This window comes from Thermobia domestica, chromosome 14 (genome assembly GCF_964235325.1).
Source record: "Thermobia domestica chromosome 14, izTheDome1.hap1.1, whole genome shotgun sequence".
NCBI classification, from domain to species: Eukaryota; Metazoa; Arthropoda; class Insecta; order Zygentoma; family Lepismatidae; genus Thermobia; species Thermobia domestica.
The window spans coordinates 155,033,652-155,051,910 of record NC_137467.1 but is presented as its reverse complement, the minus strand read 5'-3'; the positions used below and the strand labels follow the sequence as shown (position 1 = coordinate 155,051,910).

The 18,259-nt window shown below is 33.0% G+C and overlaps 1 protein-coding gene across 4 annotated transcripts in view; it reads right to left on the bottom strand.

The window, feature by feature from the left end:
* Positions 1 to 7,526: 7,526 nt before the first annotated feature.
* Positions 7,527 to 18,259, bottom strand: part of insc (spindle orientation adaptor protein inscuteable) — a 231,632-nt gene continuing 220,899 nt past the window's right edge. For all 4 annotated transcript variants that reach the window (XM_081739080.1, XM_081739078.1, XM_081739081.1 and 1 more), the window contains 4 exons: positions 15,563 to 15,734; positions 14,368 to 14,725; positions 12,673 to 12,796; positions 7,527 to 9,663 (listed from right to left, as the gene is read on the bottom strand). In XM_081739080.1, coding sequence (XP_081595206.1) covers positions 9,532 to 9,663; positions 12,673 to 12,796; positions 14,368 to 14,725; positions 15,563 to 15,734 — 786 coding nt within the window. In that variant the 3' untranslated portion in view covers positions 7,527 to 9,531. The remainder of the gene's footprint in view (positions 9,664 to 12,672; positions 12,797 to 14,367; positions 14,726 to 15,562; positions 15,735 to 18,259) is intronic.

The following is an 18,259-nucleotide window of genomic DNA, read 5'->3' as shown; positions in this document are numbered from 1 at the left end:
CTGAATATAAAATATGAATCACTTATGCTAGCCCTGTATTTTAAGATTATTGTCAGATACTAAGTCTTCATACACAGAACTATGTAGATAAGGTAATTTCGTGACAGTAGCACAGCTGTAAACATGTTTAGGAGTGATTTTTTTTTTTTTTTTTTTTTTTTTTTTTAACCTCTAGAGCATCATTCCTTAAAGTATAAATGCATTGCCTCTCTAAACTTTTGATTCTTTTATTTAATTATATTAGTACTGCTAATGAGCACAAATTCAACATAATTTATAATTCAAGTTAAGAAGTGTTACGATATCTGTATGTGTTGTTTTCGTAATTGTTAAAGATGATTAATTGGACAAAATGAAAACATTTTAGTGTGATGTTACCGTAGAGTTTCATTGTTTATATGTACGATAATGAAAAATAAGTTGAAGCGAAACCCACGAGTAGCAGATGTAACTATGGAAACTATTGGGTATACTTCGATACAATTTAAACATTTTACACTAATTAATACTTTTCTAACCAGAGTAACTACAATCTACTTATTTATTAAAATTAAAATAAGGCGTAACAATTTCAATAGCTTGATGTTATCTTCATCAGACGTTACCTGAAAGAGATAACATTAAATTATTATTGTCATATAACTATCTTATCTAACAATAATAATTTTAATGTTCACGAAGATTTCTCTTCCAAGTAACGTCTGATAAAGATAATGTTAAATTATTGAAACTGTGACGCCTTGTTTTAATTTTAATAAATAAGTAGATAATCTGATTAGAAAAGTATTAATTATATATGTACAGTTCCAGAGTCGAGATGAATGGAGCTATTTTAGACTATAGACTATATCTGCAACTTTAAATACACCTTTATAGGTGTTATATTAACGGAAAAGGAAGAAAAAAGGTCACATTTCTGTATGAAAATAAGTATTGAATTATGTGGATTGTTAGTATTTATTTGTATCAATTCAGAATATATGTAATGGAGTACATTAGGTACGTTAATAAAACAAAAGGCTGAATCGGATTTATGAGTGTGGCATTTTGTTGCATAGTAGTTTGGTTGATATAGAATTTCGGTACGATGGCTGAAGTTTTAAGTTAGTAGATATGAAGCTATATTTGTTTGGTTGTGGCCGACTTAACGAAAATATATAAAACAGGATGGAATAAAGCAATAACCAAAAACACCGGCGAAGAATTAGCCCAAAAAAGTTAGCAGAACTTTAGCTAACAAATTTGTCGCTGCAACAAAATAGGAATTACATTATTTATGTGAAGATTTAATTCTTATATAGAATGTGTGTGAGGATGTAAACCTAAACATATTGTTTAGGAATGTTGAGAGGTTTGAAATATTTTCACTAGATGTTAACTGAGTCACAAATAATTTGTGACTCTGTGACTTTGATGACTCTAGAATAAGACAATAGGATGCTCAACATCCTTAACTTGATCTGGAGGTACCTTCAACGTCCAAAAGAGACACACAAGAAGAATATTGATTGCAATATTCATGGACTTTAGGGCTTTCTACTTTTCAAGGGTTAAGGTTTTTACCTATCAATTGTAATTTACCAGTTCCGTTTTGAGAAATATAAACTTGTAGAAAATACAACAAGAAGCAATGCACCATTGACAGCGCCAGAGGGAGACATGGGGAAGGACAAGTGTTCTCTTGATAGCTACGCCTACCACTCACCACCCATATATGTTGTAATGTACATCAAATAATATAAAACAATCCTTTGCGGTATATAAAAAAATAGTTGCCCTCCCCAAAAGTTTTTCTGCCTTCCCCTCCAAGAAATTAAAGTTGCGTCGGCACTGCAGTGTACCAGTGTTTATAAGGCTTATTGATTTTGAAAAAAGAGCCCTCTACTATCAATATGGAGACCATAGTTGCTCTGTGTATACCAAAGTTTTGTTTTGCTGTACTTTTTGTGTAAATATTAGGTAAGATTATTGTCAGTATTTAGAAAATGTTATGAAATTCTGTGTAGAGTGTTTCAAAACAACACCGACAACGTTTGGGATTTGATTCCTGATTCCAAGATAAGACAAAAGTAAAGACCAACCTGGGTAATAATAATAATAATAATTATAATAATAATAATAATAATAATAATAGTAATAATAATAATAATAATAATAATAATAATAATAATAATAATAATAGTTTTAAAGGTCCATAGCTCCAAAACTATGGGACCTACTATAGTCGGGTCAAGACTTCACTTCAAAACTAATATGTGCCCTATCCAAATATCCAAGTTTTACAATCCTCTAGTATTTCCACAATTTTTATAGAGGTAGTTGGTGAGTACTTCAAATTATATGCCCATAGCTAAACTTCCTCTATAAAAATTGTAGCGTGAGTTCCTTAGGATTCTGAAACATGGATTTTTTGGATAGTGCACATATTAGTTTTTAAGTGAAGTCTTGACCCGAGCTTTGGACCTTCAAGTTCATTTTTTTCATGTTTTCGGCAGCTTATAACTCCGAAAGGAAGCATTTGTTCACCCAGGTTGGTCTATAATTTTTGTCTTATCTTGATGCCAGAAATCACCTCCCAGACGTTGTCGGTGTTGTTTTGAAACACCCTGTATTAAAAATATTCGTGCCAATTGATACTGTATATATGTAATTTTGTTGCATTCCAATTTTAATAACATGACCAAACGTATTGTACCATTCATGCTAATGTTTTTCTTTATTTTGAAACAAAACTGTTGTTTGGAATGTGTTTTAAATTTTAAGAACAAAAATGTAAGTGTGTAAATTCTAACATTTTGTGTTGAATTTTCTATTGATTGGAAATAATTGTTGAATATTGAAAATTCCTTATAATGTAACAAGAGCTAAACATACATTTGGTTTGGGGTAGCAGAAGAAAAAACTGTTTTATGAGAACAAATGCCATTTGCTTACATATTAAGACAAGCCAATCTTATAAATAGTATTTTAAATATAAAGCTGTTAATTTTGCTGAAATTTTCTAAAACAGTCTAAGTGCCTTTAAAAAATTAATAAAGAAATATTACTTCGAATATTAGATCAATTATATTTTAAACCTGAATTTCTTCTGATTATTTTAATGTTCTTCTTGTGGAATTTTGTACTTTGTAATAAGCTTCACCAGTAGACTGACCAGATATCCATGATTTAACATGACATTCCCAGTTTTTTTTTTTGCTAGCTATTTCGGTGTCCCGTGAACATTTTCGGAACATTTAAATGTCCTGGTTTTTCAAAATGGCCACTTTTCACCAATGTCGTAAAATATTTTTACGCGTGAAATTTGATTTTAGTCTCAAGCTGTTAGATGGCAGCGCTAGCGGTCATGGAAGTTGTACGAATAATTCCAGTCCATTGTTCAGTTAAGAATAGAAAGACCAATGAAAAACACTGAAGCAGATGATTAGTCAATTATAATGTCCGAAACAATTCCTAGATACCCCCAAAATGGAACTTTAATTTACTCTGGTAGTAGTAGTAACCACTAGCGCTGTCTATCGGTAGCGATGTGAAACAGCCTCCTTGTTAGACAGTACAACAATGTTTGGTGTTTTATGTTTTGTAATCCTATACTTAGTATTCTTTGATATACAAGGTGTAATCAAAGAGAACGGTGAATGAAGTTGCACAGCGCCACCTATCGACGTATTATCCCTTTCCACAAGTAAGCCCGATAGCTTGAACCTTTGGGATAGTCAGTTTCGAGTTTGAACGAATCGTAACGTGTCAGTTGGCTTGTAGAGGTAGAACAGTGAGACGTGTTAAGAGTGTCTGTCGTGCGTCAACATTAAGTTTTGTTTTAAGCGGCAAAAAATCTCACAAAATATTAAAAATCAATGTATAGCGATGAAGTGATGGCATTTAAAGACTGTTTACAAGTGGTATGAGCGATTCAAAAGTGGAAGGAGTCAGTTGAAAACGAGAAATGATCGGGACGTACTCCGACATCAAAAACAGATGAGAACGTGCAAAAATTTCACAAATCATTCGTTCAAATAGGTGAATGACTATACGAGAGCTTAACGAAGAACTAAACATTTCGTACGGGGTCCGAGAAAAGCATTTTAACCGCCGATTAAATGGGCAAATAACTTTCTCCTTCATCACGAAAACGCACCATGCCACACATTGCTTTTGATCCGCGAGTTTTTGACCGAAAAATTATTCCGGTCTGTCCACGCCAATCAGCGTTTAGAACCATTTTCCAGGATCCTGTTATATTTAGATGCAACTCTCTCTCTCTCTCTCTCTTGTTTTTACAGTGTTTGATGAAACAAATATGTTCAGTTAGCTACCGAAACTGTCACACAATTATTTTTTTTTTTTTAATAAACGTTTCTTTGTTCACTGATTTGCTTTTCTAGTTCGTTATTTAAGACAGCAAAGCTAATGTGAACCAGTTAATAAATCCTGATTATTCCTTGCCAGCTTAGTGCAGCTTTCTGCTTTAAAGTTATGAGCCCCTTCGCGAAAATCGCCTAGTTTCTAAAGATAATAGGATACTTAAAAAAAAAAAAAAAAAAAAGCATAGCTTCATATTAATTCATACTTCAAAAATAAATTTACACACAAAAAAAAGTATGTACATATATTTTTTTTATTTAACTTTCAGACTAGAAAAATACAATTAGTCATTGCAATGAGCAAAAATAGAAGCTCGTACATGAAAATAAATACAATACAAAACTTTACAGTGATGACATTCTCAAATTGCTGAGTTACATTCATATACATCGATTATTAAGAAGTAAAAAGTATTCTGATAAACGTACAATTGAGAGTCGTAGACGAAATATATAAGTAATATGTATTACTTTTTAAAAAGATATATACGTATTAATTTAGAAAGAAAAGCAATACGAAATCTAGTAATATACAGTACTGCGAAAATAATTTGATTATAATAACAGAGTTAGAAAGAAGGTGCAACAGAGTATATAAACTAAAGTATAAGTAATACGAATGAAAATATTTGGAAATATCTTATTAATATTACTAATTTGTCAATCAATATAGAAATTGTTACTTACAATACAAAATTTAAGGGGGAAAAATCAATCCATTAAACGAAGTCAATTTTGTTCGTATTCTAGGGTACAATTTAAGTTTACTGCCTTAAGAGTCCCTGACATACAAAAAAAAAAAAAAAAAAAAAAATTGCTTGTTTTTTAATAAGTGAAAGGATTTAATGAAATGCAACTTACCATAATCATAGATAATGTTATTCTTACAACAGAAAATATGAACCTGAAGAATTTTGAGTGTTGTCATCCATAGAAATTACAGTATTGCCAGAATAACATTTCCCTCCAAACTCTAAGTTAAGGCAGCGATTAGAGGAACGAACTCAATTGCATTTGATTACATATCATGTTGTCTTGGAATCCTGTGAACTATTTTTTAAATAATAATTGTATTTAGTTTGTAATAAACAAGACAGTTTTAACATACAGTTATTAAAATTAAATAATAATTTTATTTAAAACGTAATTCACAGGATACCAAAACAGCATGATACGTAATCAAATGCAGTTGAGTTCGTTCCTCTAGTCACTGCCTTAACTTAGTTTTTGGAGGAAATGTTATTCTGGCAACACTGTAATTTCCATAAATGGCAACACTGAGAATTTTTCAGGTTCATATTTTCTGTTATAGAATAACATTATCTATGATTGTGGTAAGTTACATTTCAGTATCTCCTTTCACTTACGAAAAAACAAGCAAAAGAAAAATGGTAAATTTTCTATTATTTTTAGTAAGTCAGGCTCTTAAGAGTAACGCATTTTTCAGTAATACATTACATTAATTTGGAATTGATCATTGTACTTTTTATTTCAAGTAATTGATAATAAATTTAAAATAACATTAGGTAAATAGATATATTTATAAATACAAAAACATAATTTAAGTCTTTGTCTACATATATTTAGAGAAACAAACAATATTTATTGTTTATGTTCAAAGAAAACATTTCGTTTCCTTCACCCGAGATTTATGACAGGAAAATTTTCTTACATTGTCACTTAAATTTTAAAATAAATTTCTTCGTATTTAAATAGTACCTGAATAATTTGATCTAATTTTGTGACAAGTAAAATATGACTGAAATACATACTCAAAATAAGATAGTAAAGCAGAAACCAGACACTTCTAATCATTGTAGAATTACTGAGTGGCCATGACCAAAAATTACAAAAGTTTATTCCTTTCCTTGTGAGTGCGTGAAGATAAGAACTTTCTTCTTCAACCAATATAAAGACTTGAAACAAAGAAAAAATAGACACTACGTCACTCGCACCATATAGTTTTAACATATGACATTTTGAAAAGAAAGTGTGTGTGTGTGTGTCCAATTTTACTTTTCGTAAAAGAAAAAGTGCTCATGCAGCAAGAAAAGGCAAATTTCATGCATATAGTACGTGTATTAGTAAGTGCAAAAGATGCTGAAAAATATAGGAGTATAGGAAGATATATATATATATATAAATTTATTTTTAGAAATATATTATTTTTAGATCATCTTTTAATTTTTTTAATAACATTTTTCTTTCGTAATATACATATTACTTATTTACAAAGAATATGGACAACATGTGTACCTATTCGAACTAAAAGTAAACAGATAACATTTTAAAAATAAAGAGTACCGACTGTGCATGATATGCTATGTACTACGAAATGAACCGAAGATGACAATCAGATGATATGAACAAACGTGTAATTACGTATTTTAAAATGTACTTTTAAAAAAATCGAGGCAAACCATTACATACATCCAATGTTTACAGCCATAAACATGGAAATGTATGGTCGTTATCAAATAAAATATATCTAAGTTGTTCTATTATTAGTTTAATATATCAAAAACGTAGTTCATCTAGTCGATAGCTATAAACGAAATGAACACAAGTGGTGTCAAAAAATACTGTGATTCCTAAATATTAAGGTCATTAGGACGGAATGATGGAAGTGTTTGAACCTTCGACCTTTTTAAGTGAACATAGTTCACTATGATTGTCTCCATTTGCTGCAAATAAAACCCACGTATATTTTTTTTAAAAAAATCGAAGAATTTGGTCTTAATAAATCTAATCGTTTAGCAATTGATTATTTCTTAATAAAAACAGAGCTATCTTTTCTAATTTTTTCACCCTTAGAAGTAATACGTGTATACTTAAAATCAGGGGCGGATTAAGGCTTTTGGGGCCCTGGAGCCGACTATTTCAAAGGGGCCCTATGTTACAAATAATTGCAGTGCATAAATTTTCTCAAATAGCTCACTCTCTCACAAAATAAGTATCGTGAAGACGCTAGTGGAAAAAGACTTAACTCTAGCGATACCGCGAGTGTAGCGAGCGGAAAAAAATGCATGGGTCTGAAGTCTATAATATAATATGTTGATTGCTATATTTTAGTAATTAAGAGAGGGAATTTTGGGGCCCCCTGAGGCTGGGCTCCATTGGCTCCGCTCTTAATCCGCTCCTGCTTAAAATACATTTTAGGTGATTAATTTCTCCTTTCACATTCTCTTTCCTGAATTAAACAATAATCAAGAATTTTGAAAATTATTCTTTGAATATAAAACACACTTCTTCCATGTTCCAGTTTTGTGTATATATTAATAAAAACTACGTGGGGCTGCTATGAATGATCTTTAAGATAAGATTAAACAAAAATTACAATCTTTCACAGACAAATTAAGAATTAAATTACGGGAGTCCACAAAGCAAATTGAGAGAGCAGTAAGTGCTTTCCTAGACCGGACAGGAATAAGTATACAGAAGTAGTTGAAGCATATCAGAGCACTAACGTATAGTTTTAAAGAAAAATAACAATTCTACCTACGTAGATGTAATGATCATTGGGCATAATATTCCTTTGAGGAGACAAAAGTTCTTGAATAGAAAAGATTTAAAATAAAATATCAAAAATTAATTTAAAAGGAAAAGAAAACCAGAGAAAAGCAGCGTAAATAAGGAGGAAGGAGCTATTTTAAATGATAAGTAAATATGTACAGGTACAAATTGCGAGCGGTGATAATAGTCAAAATAGGAAACAAAAATAAATTAGAAAAGTTCATATTCACCACAAAGATAAAAAGAAATTCAAAGTCACTTTGCCAATTCTCAACAATCTAGTAGAGTTTACAATATCAGTTGCCAGTGTGAAAAATTATATATAGGTCGAAGCAAAAGGAATATTTGCACAAAAATAATTAAACATGTGTGTTACTATATCTATTAATCCTCAACAATTATGTGGATTGCCATTACCTCTTAGGGAAAATTAACATAATATTGTTAATGTACGTTTAATGAAGAAAGAAAAAAATGCTAAACTCAAATTTAAAAAGGCTTTCCACATTATTGATAAATCAAACCCTGCTCTTAATTTTGACAAAAGTCAAATTAATCCGATTTGGACTGAGCTTTTTACTTCACACTGTAGTCGGTCGGAAAGAAATAGTAATAAGAACAGTGAGCAGAAACAAAGTGTGCAATGACTAGCTTCATAGCATATTACAATGATTTTAGTTTTTGACGAAATGTATAGCTACTTCCATTTTTTAAAAATCCTTTTTTACCTTTCCACATCCGTTTTTACTTGAGCTCCCTTGTGCTTAAGCGGTCAGTGTATGCGCTTTTGGCATAGGAAACCCGGGTGTGATTCCCGGTGGGAGTTCATGTGGTTCGGAATCCACGTTAAGCTGTACGTCCACGTCTCACATAGCCTCACTGCTGAAAGGAACGCAAAACTCAAAATGAAATCAAATCAAATATTTTTACCTTTATAACCTTTTTCTCAAACATAAGTAAAGTGAGGATGAGGAATTCCTTAAAAGTACTACCCAGTTTTTTGGTACCTTTGCGGTGAATATTCTAATTTAACTTTGTTTGCTATATTGACATATGGACCAATACAAAAGTAGAAAAGTAGTCAATATACAGAATAATGTTTTAAATTTAGATTTAAAATTAACAACTGTGGTTTTAAAAACTGCAAATTAATAATCGGACGTGATTTAAAAAGAAAAATAAATAAAATCCGTACGCACGTTATTGTATCAGGACCAGGATTTCACAATGGATACACATCTCTGACGAATTTGATGTGTAAGTTAACGAAACTAGTATCAGGTAGTTTTTATTGATATATACACAACACATGATCTAGGTAGTGTTTCCTTTTAAAATGAATATTTGTCGTGAAAGCTTACATCAATGAATACATAGTTAATAATTCAGTCTCTTGAAGAAGAATATGTGTCTCCAATATCACTAAACTGTTTAAATATGACATTGACGATGTCTAGCTGAGGCAGAATAAACTTTATCTACTGCCCTCACACAAAAATATTTGTTTATCTCTGTTTTTGTCTACCAATATCTACTGAATGCATTACACCACAGCTGCCATTTTCCGTGCTTCTCAGAAGGCATTAAATCATCAGTCATTAAGTCCTAATGACGAGACAAATGCCTTAGGTTAAAAAGAAAAAAAAAGTGTATTTTACACGTAGCTTTCTTGTCTGGAGGAGTAAATGAGGAAAGAATCCAACAGCCGAGGTTCTACTAGTTCCATTGCATCCAGATCTTCTATCACTTTGGTACCACAGGCGGTGGAAATTTTACGAAGAGCAGCCTGCAAATAAATAAAATACATAATTATTTATACAACTAATGTATGCGTATCAACATCCATTTGAACAAGAACTTAGTACGATTAATTTAAAATACTAATTTATTTCGTTTTCTAACTCATTAAAACAATTCATTAATTTTAATTTCAATTAACTGTATTTTCCACTCAATAATGTTTAACTGATAATAGTTGGAGTAAGTAGATGCTAAGTAAGAGAAATACCATATTTACGCGAATCTAAGACGCCCTCAAATGTAAGACTCATTTCCAATTTTTGAAGGAAAAATTGGGGGGAAAAATCCTCGAATGTAAGACGCGCCCTTGGCGAAAATGAAAAAACCTACACTGCATTTAAAGAACGAAAAAAAAAAAAAAAAAGATTAATAAGCATGGAAAAACAAATACTGTTATGGGAAAATAAAGAAACATTAAACTTACTGCTGAAATTTACGGTATATTCTTGTGCATCTGCTGGTACTTTTTTTCCAATATAATTACGGTACAACACTTGCTTGCGTCAGTTTTATAGTAAACCATTATCGATATTATATTATCATATTTATACCAGTATGTATATTATACTGGTATATTATAGCAATTTTTTGGCAAAACTCCAATCTAATTTGGCCTAAATTTGCATAACCCAAATCTAAGACACCTTGATTTTAGAGGCAAAAATAAATAAATAGTGTGTGTTGGAATCGCGTAAATATGGTAATCATGTTATTTGTGTTAGGAAGTTCTTCCATGGCCGAAGATGTACCAAGTACTTTAGCAGAAAATATGTAGTAGGTGACTGTATTCACCAACAATGACTAGAATTGTTTCTTTATTTGGGCCATAGGAAAGCAAATTTCTCGTAGGAAATGGACATCATTCATTTATATTGATATTGGTACTAGTTTCAGTACATGCTTCTCAAACAGGAATTTCTATTAGTAACATAATTGTTCAACGTTTTACATTTACGTCCAGTGTTTCTCTTAGCCATATTTCTGGGAAAACTCTCTCCTCCCTCAGTCTAAGATAATTAAATTACAGTTCATGGCATGTCCTTTAGCAAATAGTGTTCTGCTTCAGTCCCCCTTCATGCGTTGATTCCTCTCACTTCCTCCTGGACAAAATGTTACGAATTAGAAGAAAGTCTATTTAAGTCTGATTTCGTCTTCGGAAGTTGACCACTCGTAATTCCACAGAAAATAATAACACAAGGTATACCTATAGGTTCTATACATATGCCTCAAACTAAGTAAGCGTCCGAACTAAAGAGGTGGCTAAATGTACTAATTTTACTATATTTATTATCTTCTTTTAATTGAATAAGTCAAGAATTATTTATTAACACAATAAAATATGCTAATTTGACCACCGCTCTGAACTGACCATCTAACTTGGCCGTATATCTATGAAAGTATGTAGTTACAGTATTGTTGTCATTTTTGAGAAGTGAATATTTTCTGGAACATAGGGTGATGTGAATCTTTTCTTAAGTTTCGAAATTCAACATTCCCTCGAAAAAATGTATTTACTTTTTCACTAATATGTTCTTTTTATTTATTTATTACTTAAAATTTACGATACCTTTCGCTGGTATCTTCTGAGTCTATGGCTAAGATAGGAATAGGATAAAAACAGAACAACGGATTAAGAAGGTAAGAAAAGAAGGTGGGACAATCAGACGAAGTCAAGGTCTCAATACTCGACAAAACCCAAACTCAATCGCATTCTGTAGAGTTAGAATCTACCAAAGTAAGGTATCGAAAATTAACTTTTCTAGAGAAGTTAGGATATCCGATGAAAGGGAAGGAAGAAAGGATTACGGAAGGAAGGAAGCTACCTGGGACCATTATGGTAGGTATCATCCTGGCATTTGCCTGGTGTGAATGAGGGAAACCTAGGAAAAACCTCACTCAAGACGGCTGGCCTGAAAAAGCTGTTACACTTTTTCGACCGAGTGTCCCCACCGGAAATCGAATCCGGGACCGTTCGCACCGAAGGCGAGAGCGTCAGCGACTACTCCACGCTGAGCCACGTTAGGATATAAGAGAAAGGGTAAATAAAACTGAAGTAATATGTCTTTCGCGCAACATTACAGAGATCCGAAGTTTAATAATTCAAAACGAGTTGGCACATTCGTATTCCTACTTTGATAATATTTGTATTTTAAAACTTTACATGTCGGATTTGATCTATCTCAATTTTTCTGGCTTCTCTACGATTTTGTGAATTCTTATAGCGTTAAAAAGTAAGATTCTAGACTGTACAGGATGTCTTTAAAGCAATCATCCTATCTCAAAATATTATAGCTTGAAAACTACTAATTGTATTGGAGTGAAATACCTATATTCGAAAAAGAGTGTATTTAAGTTCATATATATGTTACGTTCATACACACATCATCCGAATTCAGTGTTGTGTTCGTGAAAAAGAAATTACAAATTGCAAAATAATTGAAGTTATATTAAGTTTTCAGTTCACAACTGTTAAATATGACCGCCTCAGGCTGCACGGCACATGTCAAGTAGATAGTCGAACTCTTTCCGTACTTTGAACACTGGTGGAAGATGTCAAATTTACTGATGGTTGGCGTTAGATGCCAGTAGAATGTATCCGTACATACTAGCGGTACCTCCCGCCTATGAAATGAAACTTCAACACTCCCTCTTTCGAATTGAAGACATTTAATTCAAATATGATTAGCTGTTGTAAAGGTCGTATAACACTTAAATATAGGCCCGCAACCAGCCACAGAGGTTGGGGGGAGGGGCATGAATATGTTTGGGGAGTCAAGTCATTAAATGTTCTCTAACCAATAGCTAAATTGTGCTTTTTCTATTGATAATAGCATTTTGTGTCAAGGTTTGAGGGGCTACGAAAAGTTTAGGGGGGCCACCAGCACCCCTAGCCCCCCTCTGGTTGCGGGCCTGTTGAAATACGATGAAGACTATCTAGAGGCACTATGTAGAGAAACAACAAATAAATAGAAACCCACATATATCTGAAACTTACCAAACAAGCGACAAGTACTCCATCACTGTGATTCCTTTCACGATCTTCTTTGCATAATTTCACCAATCGCTCTACTCCTTGAAGTTCCACCACTTGCTTAGCTACGCTTGGATCGCTGCATAACCTGGAAGTACATGATATTCGCTCAGTTAATGCTTTAAGCGAGTTCACTTGAAATCTGGTAGGAAATTATATATATATATATATATATATATATATATATATATATATATATATATATATATATATATATATATATATATATATAAAATCTTGAAAATAATAATAACAATATTAATATTAATAATAATAATAAACATTAATTTCGACTGTTCATGGTATATGTCGATCATTTAATAATTGCTGAAATTTTCAACGGGAACTACCATCTTTCTCAGTAGTATATCCTTAAAGCATCAAATACAAACGTGAACTAACATCTTATGGCATCAATGGTAATAGTATAGAAAAAAAACTTTTCTTCTTTTAAGAAATACAAAATTACGTACAATCCTGCTATTTTCAATAACGTAAGTTATACTCTTACGTGTATAGAGAAAACGTTTTCTCTGATTCTTTTGTTGAACTCAAAAACTTTTCAGATTGTGATGCATGCATATTATATGCAGTGGTGTCATTCAGGCTGTTCGCTCAAACCAATTGTTAAAATTCTCTCTTCATCTAGATCCAGTAGTACTGTAGTACGATACTAATAATTCTCTAGTACAATTTTTCAGAATTCAGTATACATTTTATATTATACAGTATTATATTATATTATATTATATATATAATACAGGGTGTCTCAAAACTCCCTTGACATAGGGTAACTCTGTTGTTATCGGAGTTACAACAAAATGTGAAAGAGGAAACCGTCTAACGTCAATCTAAAGTGATTTTTTTTTTTTTTTTATGGTACGAGCCGTTTGGGCTGTACATTCTTTATGCGCCCAATATTAAATGAAAATGCAACGTTGCCATTTACCAATGCAACGTTAATTTTCTCCAACATCTAAATCAATGGAAAAGTAATTTTGCCGATGTGCAGCCGAACTTCATTCTTCAGAAAAATAATGAAAATTGTTGCTGTTTGTTCAGTAAATGCAGAGAGGGCATTCGGTTTAAGATAAAATGTAACTACAGATAAAAGGAATTTCATGAAAGTAAACCTTTACATCAGTTTTGTGGTCTCTAATTTTAGAATTAGGATTAGGAATTAGGTTTCTGGCTATGGATAGGATATGGCTATGTTAGCCCGTCGCATATGAGGGATGACGTCCTTCGGCGATCACACTGCTGCCCGGGAAATTGGGGAGGAAGAAAGGAGTGTGGAGCGGGCTTGAACCATTGTTAGATACCATCCCGGTATTTGCCTGGTGTGAATGAGTAAAACCTCACTCAGGATGGCTAGCCAGAAAAGGCTGTTATATTTTTGACCGAGTATTCCCACTGTGAATCGAACACGGGACCGCTTGCACCAAAGGCGAGGGCATTAGCGACTACGTTACGCGAAGACACTTTAATTTTAGGGTTATGTCAACAGTTGAGTTTTCCCGACGAAATGTGGATACAAGTATGCTGACTGACTTACAGTTACTGTTACTAGTCTCATTGGAATAAATAATAATAACAAACATAATAGAATCATATAGCATAATTCTAAATTCTAAATGGCGTAATGCGCTATATTCTTACCTTGAAAGCGCAATGGCTGACTTCTGCTGAACCCGTTCCGTTGCTGCAATTTCAGCTGATCGTTGCAAAGGCGAAGGCCTTATCTGTAGGAAACACAATAACGTGACGACAGCCCTTTGTTCCGCTAGGTGTGTTCTACTCTCAGTACTCGCCGCCATGTTAGCGAGCAGTGTGGCCACTTGATCTTGCAAAAATACGGAGATTTTGGGCCCACATCTTCGCACTGCACGTAACAGTTTCCCCGCTGTTTCATGTTCCATCAGGGTCCATACTGCTTGAGGTTCCATGAACGTTATGTTTGCTAGCGCAGCGGATGCCAACAGAAGCGTTTCACACGACGACGTTCCGCTTGCTAAGCCTGTAAATAAAGTTAATGAGACATCAATAAATAATAATAATAAAAATGAGTTCAAAATATCAGTAATAATAAAAATACTAAATTGGAACTCCAAACACAAGTTGAAAACAAGTAAATTTGAACAAAACAGAGAGAAGAAGAAGAAGAAAATATTTTAAAACAAACAACAGCAAAATTTAGTCATGATGATATGACTACATTTTTAGATTAAGGCAGTCCTCTATTTTTACAATGCGATATAGATGTAACCAGAACTTTTTATACAGGTGTGCACAAATGCAACTAAAGCAAAACTTTTTCACACATATCTATACACAAAGGCAATTAAAGCAAAACTTTCCATATGAATATATACAAAGACAATTTAAAAACTTTAAGTATGCGTGTGCACAAAAGTGATTAATACTCTGAATGTGGATCAGTATTAAATTACTGATATTGAATTTTGTCTAGACCGTGAATCAGACCATAGTACTGATGAAAACATGTTGCTTCTAAGGTTCGACATTTTCCATTGAACAATGAAACTTAATTGAAAACAGCACAACGCCATTGTGTCGAGACGTAACTGTCATGTGGAGCCATAGAAACTTGTTTTAGTGTCTCACAGATTAGCTGTTTGTGTCATGAGTCATTTGTTTTCTGTTTCTTCTTTTATGATGGGCCATGAAATCTACCCCTGAAGTGGACTAGCTCACATAGGTGCTACTTACTATAACTGTGTGAGTTAACCAACTACGTTCTGCAGAAAATGTCTAACTTATATATATAGTAACCTCTCAGTTATAGCACCAGATAGTTACATCTACGACTAGAGATTGTACTCTCTCTACTTACGTGTAAGAGATTTGACAAGTGACTCTAAATGGTCAGAGAGTCCTTCAACGTGGTGGTTATCGTCTATCCACGGAGCTGTAATTTGAGCTAATACAGCGGCCGCCTCGGAGACCTCATCTTCTGGATTCGCTTCTTCAGATAAGATATCGGCCAGGATTTCTACTCCACCAGCCTAATTAGAAAGAAATAATAAACATATAATGTGATACCAGAGACGAGACACAGGCAAAAGGTTCTTACTCTCACTATGAAGCAAGTATGCTAGGTAATTCATTTCTAACTGGATGCTCTGTGACATCACAAATTTACTGTTCTCATTCCCAGTAAACACTTGGAGAGAACAAGGCTCATGCAGGAAACCTGAGGTTTATAAAAGTAATGCTGAAAAGTAGACAAGAATATCTATGGTTTTGCAGATACTGGCAACATTTGTACGTTGTATCAATTGTTTTATACAATGCAGCATTCACAGTATCTATGCTTGAAAATCCGCTAGTAGAACTTTTACATATCCCAGAAAACAATCACTACTTTTTTTTGCATGAAGCTAGACACTTTTCTAGAACCTGCTTTAATATAAGTAGCAGGGTTGGCTGGTTTAAACCAAGGTGGTTTAAACCATGGTTTAAACCAAGGTTTAAACCAGCTGGTTTTTTCAAAAAAACCAAGTGGTTTAAACCAAAAAACGAAAAATGTTCGTAAAAGTGTAAGTGTTTGTAAAATCTTGATGAACACACATTTGTGGGTTAGCACGTTTCACTCTCGTATATTATTCGTATTATATTCAGACCTAAATTCCCCATGCATTACTCAAAAAGATTATACTACAAAAGCAACTTTTTTTTGCATAAGTTTATAAATGTTTGTTTTGTGATTTTTTGTAGTTGTTATTGTTATGTAATTGCAATCAAAGAAAAATTCTAAATATTGTTTCGTTTCAATGTTTACTATTGATAAAATACATCGAAATGCCGTACTTTGTGTGTGTGTGTGGGGGGGGGTCATACAGATCCCACGAGAGGCATTTAGCAAAATGAGAAGTATCTTTGGTATCTATTTATGTATAAATGAGTCTGAGCCAAAGTGGACTCAAATAATTCGTATCTTTATTCACTTTTCTCACTTATATGCAAATTAAGTCGTTGTATTTCTTTAATTTGGACCAATAAAAGTCGTTGTTAACTAACTTGAACTAAATTAGTTCTCCTGTACTCCGCAGTACTTTGAAATTGTCCATATGTAATTCTGTATAATGGTTTCACTTGTGCAACTGTTTATCTTTTTGTCCTTCTGAAATGACTCTTGACAGTTAAATTAAGAAGCATGTAAAGATCAGTACAACGTATTTTTATCAGGATTCCTTCGTGAGTGAGTCGGCAGACGTATCGCATTTGTGGCCAATTAGTCCTGGTTCCGAGTTCAAATGGAGGACAATTTCTCTCGGATATAACTCGAGAAGCGGTTTTTATTCCGCTTTAAGCTTATGTGACCCCTTCCAGCATAACCCGGTTGTTGCATAATAACATTAAGGCGAAACAAACTTATTTCTGTCCATATATGATATGAATATATAGAGCAAATTATTTAAACCAAATAAACCTGGTTTAAACCAAAAAAACCTGGTTTAAACCAAAAAAACCGGTTTTTTTGGTTTTTTTAATAAAAACCATGGTTTTTGCCAACCCTGATAAGTAGGCAGATCGCACAGCGTCTAGCGGAACCTTAAACATTGTTTCTCTGCTGGATCCATATTCCTTGTATCAACCTACAGACGCGTAGGAGTAACAGCTGCACCAGAAATTAAAGCCAAAGACTCGGTATGTAGTACCTATCAAAAGACGTTCAGCATTCTGTCTATCTTACAGGGTTGCCAATCCAGTTTATTTTAAGTTAGATTTGTAAGTATGAGAAACAGACCGCTATTTCTTCTTAATTGTTTTTATTTCAAATTACCTTTCGAGCGCCCTCTACAAAATATTAAATTGTTATAACGTGCTTTTGAAGAACATTAGTTTACATATTTTGTACTTATGTCTCTCCAACATCCGGACAGAGTCCCTAGCGGAAAGTTCAGACAATTCTATCACTATTGTGTATTTCGCGAGAAAGAGAATTGCGAAGTTCAAGCGAGGTGATAACGGCGTTTTTTTTCCTGTGTGTGTGTGCTAAGTTAAAAATTATTTCGTTAAGTCCGGTGGTGTTTATGCGTCCGCTTATGAAATCGAAATTTTACTTATAGTACTTATGTGTAAACTTTGTCCAATTAATAAAATATTACCAGGAGTTGAAATCGTTTTAAAACAACCTACATTTGAGTGCTTCCACGTTTTTGGACCATCCTGTATTTCTTTGAAGAAGAAAGAAAGAATGAAAGAAAAAGAGATTAAACCAAAAGAAGGCCATGCCATGGCTGACTCATATTACAAGGATTATTTCGTAGGCATATTGAATTGAATTGAATTGAATTTCTCTTTATTTCAGCGGGCGAGGTTCAGCCGGAGGCTGCTCTGCCACCTAACCCTTGTCATAATTACAAAGAAAAGAAAGGAAAAAAATAAAGACACAAATAAGATACAAGATACAAATAACAACATAAAATGATACATTCAATAATACTAATGATAAATAAAACACTCAGTAAATGTAAATGAAAAAAAAAACTATACTCATACTGCTAGTCCAATTTCAAACTGTAGT